Genomic DNA, 7500 nt, shown 5'->3' on the forward strand with positions numbered 1-7500 from the left:
TGCACGTATATAACACATCACCAGTAGTATTATAATCAAATATCGATTACTTTCAATCTGACCATGCTTGCGACTCATACTGCAGTTCCTCACCATATGGACATCCTGTACTTTTCTCCCTCTTTTTTAAGTAAATGCTTCGAATTTGACGTAGTTTTTTAATCGTGTAGGTAAAGAAATGTCTTGCGTTGTTCCAGGTAAATTTTCAGTGCTAAATGTCCACTATTAACCCTCATATAAGAAATTTTATTATTGCATCCAGTCAGGTCAGCTGGCGGCAGATCGAGCGGTATACGTGGAGCTGACATGAGCATCTCTACGTGTTTTTCCTGTTTTGATGTGGTCTGAAGGATAAGACAGGCACATAGAGGTGACATCACACAGACGGGTTTACTTTCAGAGAGTTCCGCGTGTGGGTGAAGACAAAGCTAGGATTAGAGAGAGAGAGAGAGAGAGAGAGAGAGAGAGTGTGTGTGTGTGTGTGTGTGTGTGATTTGCTTTTCCCCTCTCTGTTCTGAGAGAGAGAGAGAGAGAGAGAGAGAGAGAGAGAGTAAAAAGTATTCATTCTATTCAGCATTAGCTTACCAAAGCAATTTTATAAGCTATAACAGCACTCTCTCTCTCTCTCTCTCTCTCTCTCTCTCTCTTTTTTTTTTGTGTGTTTACTGTTTAATGACACACACACACACACACGCACACACATTCTCTCTCTCTCTCTCTCTCGCTCTCAAGGCAGACGATCCCGGCTCACTCTCACTCTCACAAACCTGCTCTACTCTCACTTTCTCTCCCGACAGTACTTACAACTCCCCGAGCTTCAGAAATTAACTAAAGGCAACCCACTTCAAATAATCTCCAGGCGCTACACGGGAAAATAGTGAGAGATTGAGAAATAGAGGAAATATTAAGATTTTTCTCTCAATTTCTGGCCTGGGAGAGCGAGAGGCGTGTGTTGTGGTGTGTGTGTGTCTGTGTGTGTGTCTGTCTGCCAACGAGGAAAGAGGAGTGAGAGGAAGGGAGAGGGACAAGAAGTTACCACGTCATCTACATCTTGTCCTGTTCCCTCTTGGTGTTTGTGGGGTGAGGTGAGTGTGTGTGTGTGTGTGTGTGTGTGTGTTTGTTTGTCTCTCTCTCTCTCTCTCTCTCTCTCTCTCTCTCTCTGTGGTTAGGTTCCTTAGTTCCTGTTTGCATCATCTCTCTCTCTCTCTCTCTCTCTCTCTCTCTCTCTCTCTCTCTCTCTCTCTCTCTCTCTCTCTCGTGTGTGTGGTCATAATCCATGGTTCCTGCTTGCTCTCTCTCTCTCTCTCTCTCTCTCTCTCTCTCTCTCTCTCTCTCTCTCTCTCTCTCTCTCTCTCTCTCTCTCTCATTGCATCATATTACCCTGACATCACCTAACCTAACCTAATCTAGCTATCCCATCCCCCATTCCCCCCATCCCATCCCATCCCATCCCATCCCATCCCATCTCATCTATTTTTGCCTATAATGACTCTAAGTAAGTGGCATGCAAGTAGGCAAGTAAATAGTCCCATCTTTTCTCATGCCAGCCCATCTTCCCATCCTCTATTTTTTCTATTTTTTTTTCTTTCTTAGTTTGGCTTCCCTTTGCTAAGACTTGGGAGTGAGAGAGGGAGGGAGGGAGGGAGTGGGTGGTGGTGGTGATGTGAGTGAGTGTGTGTGGGTGTGATGGTGAGTGGGTGGTTGTGGTGAGTGATTGGGTGGATGGTGGTGGTGAGTGAGTGAGTGAGTGAGTGAGTGAGTTCTGTCATGCTTGAGTTGTAGTGGTGGTGGTGATGGTGGTGGTGGTGGTGGTGGTGGTGCATTTTAATCCTGAAGGTGACCGCACTGTGGTTTCCGGTGGTGGTGGTGGTGGTGGCGGTGGTTAGGAAAGACAAGTCATCATTTACACTAAGTCTACCCTCCCCCCTTCCTTCCTTACCCCCCCCCAGAACCCCAAAATTCCTTGCTTAAACACACAAACCTAACTTATTATTTTTGCTAAGTCTATTCCCTGACCGTCCTTCCTCCCCCCCCAGCCCTTCCGCAATACTCTCGGTCAAGCATACGTAATCTATTGTATTTAGTTTTATCATGGTTTGCTAGGTGGTGTTTGAAGTTGTTAGAGTCAGTTCAGTGGTTCTTGTTCTTGTTCTTCTTGTTCTTGCTCTTTTTTTCTTTTTTTTCTTTTTTTCTTTTCTTCTTGTTCTTGTTCTTCTTATTTTTATTGTTCTTCTTCTTCGGTCATTATTTACTTTGTCTCTCCGCTTCATCCTTTCCCCCACACCCCACACCCCACACACACACACCTAACCTAACCTAACCTAACTTATTCTAACCCCAAACTAACCCAACCCCAACTTAAACCTAACCTAAAACTAACTTAATTTAACCTAACCTAACCTGTGTGTGATGTAGAGGCACCAAATCCTTCACTAAAATATGCATCGCGACTTATTCCGAGTGTTTCCATTGGCAGAATCTTAGAGTGATTCATAAACACTGTTTTCTATTTAGCGTTTGTGATGTGTGTTCGTGTGGAAGTGTGCGTTTGTTACATGCGTGTGGTACAGCTGTCTAGATTATTGATTTCTTTTTATCATTTTTTTCCTTTTTCTTATTGGTAAACTGTGGTAAACTCTGGAACTCCCTGCCTGCTTCTGTATTTCCATCTTCCTATGACTTGATCTCTTTTAACCCCTTCAGTACTGTGACACATTTTTAATATTCATTCTGCTTATTATTTGGCGATTTTCTACAGCTTCAGAAACTTATGTGAGGATTAAAGAATAGTAAAGACTAGCCATTAATCTTTTGACCTCCATAGACCCTTCCTAATGTCAATAGAATCGTCTAATCACATCCAAAACTCAAGGTAAAAATGCGTTCCAGTACTGAAGGGATTGAACTGTGGTAAACTCTGGAACTCCCTGCCTGCTTCTGTATTTCCATCTTTCTATGCCTTGATTTCTTTTAAGAGGGAGGTTTGAGGACATTTCTCTCAGATTTTTGGCTAATTCTCTTAATCTTTTAGGGAACTGGCAATCAAGTGGGCCTTTTCTTTTTGTTTTTTGTTGCCCTTGGCCTGCGTCCTCTATTCCATAAAAAAAGAGAGAGACAGTGAGGTATGAGAAAGAGATAGTGAGAGATAGTGAGTTTCCTTTATAGAGCACCATTTCTCAGCCACCTTTCCTCACCACCTCACCATTTCACTATCCCTGTGCCAATCTTGTCTCCCAGATTGAAAAATTCCTTGGATATTGAAAGACTACTACCCTACTTAAGCTAATCTTCTTGTTTAACTCCCTCACCACCAGCGTTTGTCAGTCAGTCACTCAGTCAGTCACTCAGTTGGTTAGTCAGTCAGTCAGTCAGTTGTTCAGTCAGTCAATCGATCTTGGAAACTTCAGTCATCAGTCAACTTTCCTCTTATTCCGTGTTATCCAATCGAAATATCTTACTAAATCTTACTTCATTCATTTCTCACTTTCTTTCATTAACTTCAAAACATGCACTGACTCAAACACAATGCTTAAACTTACATCTTTCTTGGTTTGGTGTCTTCCTTAGCATACACACTACCTAAGGAAAAATGTCTTAACTGCATCTTACCTTACAATTCATACACCTCGCTTCAAACTTAAGAAACATGCATTAACTCAGACACTATGTATTTAGAAAGGCTTTGCTCTCTCACCACGACTATTTTCCAAGGCCACAGAGATGATGAGAGGTTTTCAATAGTGTTTTCTTGTTGATAATGTAGAAATCTTGTTACTCTGCCTCTAGAATCTTCAAAACATCTTAGAAAATGCTTTGCTGTCTCACCATGACTATTTTCCAAGGCCACAGAGATGATTAGTGGGGATTTTCAAGAGTGTTTCTCCAGTTAATAATGTAGAAATCTTGTCACTCAGTCTCTAGTCATAAAAATACCTTAAAAAAACTCGTGTAAATTTAGTTAAAGCCTTTTGAAACAGTGGAGGTGAAACGCAGAAGCAAAACATCTTACATCTTACGTTTCATTCTTCTTTTCTAACCTCAAAAACATACATTGATTCAGACTACTAATATGTCACATCTCTCCTGGTTTCACATCTCCATACACACTTCACTAGTTATGTAGGCCTCTGAGATGCTGTAATCCCAATGCCTATATTAAAAAACGCATTCTCCTCTCACCACGACAATTTTCCAAGGTCACAGAGATAGCTGGCCAGGTTTTCAAGACAGTTTCGCCTTTTAATAAACTAGAAATCTTGCCAATCTATCACCAGAACCATAAAAACACCCTTAAAAACACAAGTATCTTCCCTTTTAGCTACAGCAGTTTTCCAAGGCCACAGAGACAGCTGGCCAGGTTTTCAAGAGAGTTTTCCTTTTAATAAACTAGAAATCTTGCCAATCTATCACCAGAACCATAGAAATACTCTTAGAAATATGAGTATCTGTAACTAGAGCCTTTGGAAAGCAGTGATGGTGAGAGAGCAAAGTGTTTAGAATACAAGTCCTCATGTGACATGTTAGGGAAAGTTGCTGAGGTCAGTTGTGTCAAGGTACCAGCTGTGTAAATCCTGCATGTGCCTGTGACCTTCATTATTGCATCTAGAAAACAGTAGCCGTAGCAGAAAGTACTGTGGTGACGGCTAGCAGATGACACACTGCCCTCTCTTTCTTGGCATGTATTCTGAAATGCTTTGCTCTCTCACCATGACTGTTTTCCAAGGACACAGAGATGACAAGCTGCGTTTCTGAGGCTGTTTCTCCTGTGAATTGTGTGGTAACCATGTTCATTTGTCGTTAGAACCATAAAAGCACCCTTGAAAACTTGTGTCACTTAAACAGGAGCATTTTGAAATAGTGGAGGAGTGGCATTAAACTGTTTCTGATTTTATTTTTTATTAATTTTTTTATATGTCTTGGCCTATAGCACCTGTAGGTAACTTCAAGAGTATTGGAACCACTGTTAAGCTTACCTATTAGTGACACAGACAGTTTTATTTATAGTGGTGAGCATATAAGGGCCCATATCACCACCCAAGCGCATTTTTGTTGTAACCACCTAGAACCTGGGTATCCTGGTGACATGTAGCTAACTTTAAACCACTCGAACAAATGGCAAAGTTTCAAGGCGATACATGGTGGGATTCGAACCCATGTGTGGATGTCTGCCCGATCCCACGCTCACCACCTTATCCACAACACCACCGCCTGTACTGTGCTGGAGGTGGTGAAAGTGAAAGCAGGACGTGTGTGCCTCTTTCGGTGGTGTTGTGCATCTCATGACTTCATGCTTGCAATAGTGATGAATGTGTGGTGTTGCTTGGTGAATTGGTTTTGCTTGGTGACTGGTGACTGGTGAAGTAGTGTTGCTTGGTGACTGGTGACTGGTAAATTAGTGTTGCTTAGTGACTGGTGAGGTGATAAATTGGTGTTGCTTGGTGATTGTTGGAGTGGTGAATTGGTGTTGCTTGGTGACTGGTGAAGTAGTGTTGTTTAGTGACTGGTGTTGTTTAGTGACTGGTGACTGGTGACTGGTGAATTGGTGTTGCTTAGTGAATGGTGAGATAATGAATTGGCGGTGCATTAGTGAGGTGGTGTGTATGGTGTATTGGTGTTGCATTAGTGAGGTGGTGTGTGGTTTAGTTTTCCAGTAAAGGTGTTAGACTGAGGTAAAAAAAAAAAAAAATGTCTTGTAACATATTAACGTACAGGTAACTCTTGATTTACGCATGTTTAATTTATGCGTTCTTGTTAATACGTGACCGAAAAAATATGATTAATTAAATTTGCACAATCGGTTAGCTTATACACGATTTGAACCACATCCCACATCCCCCCTATTATCTATTGTTTCTTATGAGAATTACAGACATACAAGACATACATACATACAAGACAAACACAGTATTACATCACCACCACCACCACCACTAACCCTCAGGAAAAAATACATGTGAAAAGAAAATAGATAAATAAACATTAATAACACCACGAATTTTGAAATATGCGATGCCTCTTGGAACGCATCTATCGAGTAAATTGAGAGTTATCTGTATTAATTCTCGGCTGCTATTTGGTACACCTTTCTTGAGTTGTTTATCACTGTGAGCCATCTTTACTTGCCCTACAGCTATGTGGAATCTATTAACTCACTAGAAATGGCAAAATATAATCTCTCCTGTCGCCTTTTTTTCTTATGCATGCTTCAAAAGATTCCACGTGTTACTTTTGGTGCTTTTAACCCCTTCAGTACTGGGACACATTTTTACCTTGAGATTTGTGTATGATTAGGCCATTTTATTGACGTTAGGAAGGGTCTATGGAGGTCAGATGATTAATGGGCCAGAGTCTTCACTATTTTAACCGCTTCAGTACTGGGACACATTTTTACCTTGAGAGTTGTGTATGATTAGACCATTTTATTGACATTAGGAACAGTCTGTGGAGGTCAGAAGATTAATAGCCTGAGTCTTCACTATTTTAATCCCCCACATAAGTCTCTGAAGCTGTATGAAATCACCAAATAGTCACCAGAATGAATATGGAAACACATCATGGTACTGAAGGGGTTAAGTGTTACGTGTTGTAGTGAATGAGTAAAAAAAAAGAAAAATTAACCATTATACTCTTACTTCTCTTCCCCAGGAGGTGATGTCTCACCCATGGAGGTTGGCAGTGGTGGTGGTGGTGGTGACGTGTGTGGTGCAGAGTGTGTGTGTCGGCGGCCAGAGTTTGCCACACCCCAGCACAGCAGAATGGAGCAGCACACACACACTCAACACCACAGACTTTCCTGCTGTTCTGTGAGTTGCTGTTTGTCACGCTGTGCTTAGGTTTAAATTTTTCATGGTTGGTGTAAATTTTTTGTTGATTTTGGGTCTTTATTGTTAGGAAGGATGTTTATTTGTGAGTTTTTTTCATTTATCATACTAGAAAGAATGGTTTTTGTGAATTTTTTTTTTTTCATTTTTTTTATAGATATTTTTTCCTCCTCCTCATTCTCATTTGTTCTTGAGATTTTGTTCATTTATCATGTTTAGAAAGATGTGTGTTGGTAGCAGTTCTTTCATTTTCTTTGATGTTTTTCCTCTTCATCATTTCCACTTTTCCTTTCTCCTTGTTCTCCTGACCTCACACACACACACACACACACACACAAACACACACACACGATTGACCTCTGACCCCATTCTTCTCCAGGTGGTATGGCTTCTCCTCCAACAAGGTCAACTTCACCCGAGATGACCTGCAACACTTGGTGGAGTGCACACTGGGTCACCACCACTGTCCACCCCTTCACCAGTCACTCCCCTCTGTGACTTTCTCCAGCTGTGACAAGGAGAGTGGAGGGAAGTCTTCACACTGTCGCTTACTGGAGGCTGTGAGTGAAGAGTTTGGGAGTGTGTCTGTGTGTGTGTGTGTGTGTGTGTGTGTGTGCTGCGACAAAATTTTGGTTCCTATAAGTCGTTTTCCTCTTCCTAGATCACTTGTCCCTCCTCC

The 7500-nt window shown here is 41.5% G+C and overlaps 1 protein-coding gene across 1 annotated transcript in view; it reads left to right on the plus strand.

Annotated features, from left to right (window-relative positions):
- Positions 1 to 767: 767 nt before the first annotated feature.
- Positions 768 to 7500, plus strand: part of LOC123500050 (metal cation symporter ZIP14-like) — a 13045-nt gene continuing 6312 nt past the window's right edge. The window contains 3 exon segments of the mRNA XM_045248675.1: positions 768 to 1085; positions 6646 to 6803; positions 7201 to 7381. Of these exon segments, the coding sequence (XP_045104610.1) occupies positions 6652 to 6803; positions 7201 to 7381 (333 nt within the window). The 5' untranslated portion in view covers positions 768 to 1085; positions 6646 to 6651.

The sequence above is a fragment of the Portunus trituberculatus genome, chromosome 8, assembly GCF_017591435.1.
Source record: "Portunus trituberculatus isolate SZX2019 chromosome 8, ASM1759143v1, whole genome shotgun sequence".
NCBI classification, from domain to species: domain Eukaryota; kingdom Metazoa; phylum Arthropoda; class Malacostraca; order Decapoda; family Portunidae; genus Portunus; species Portunus trituberculatus.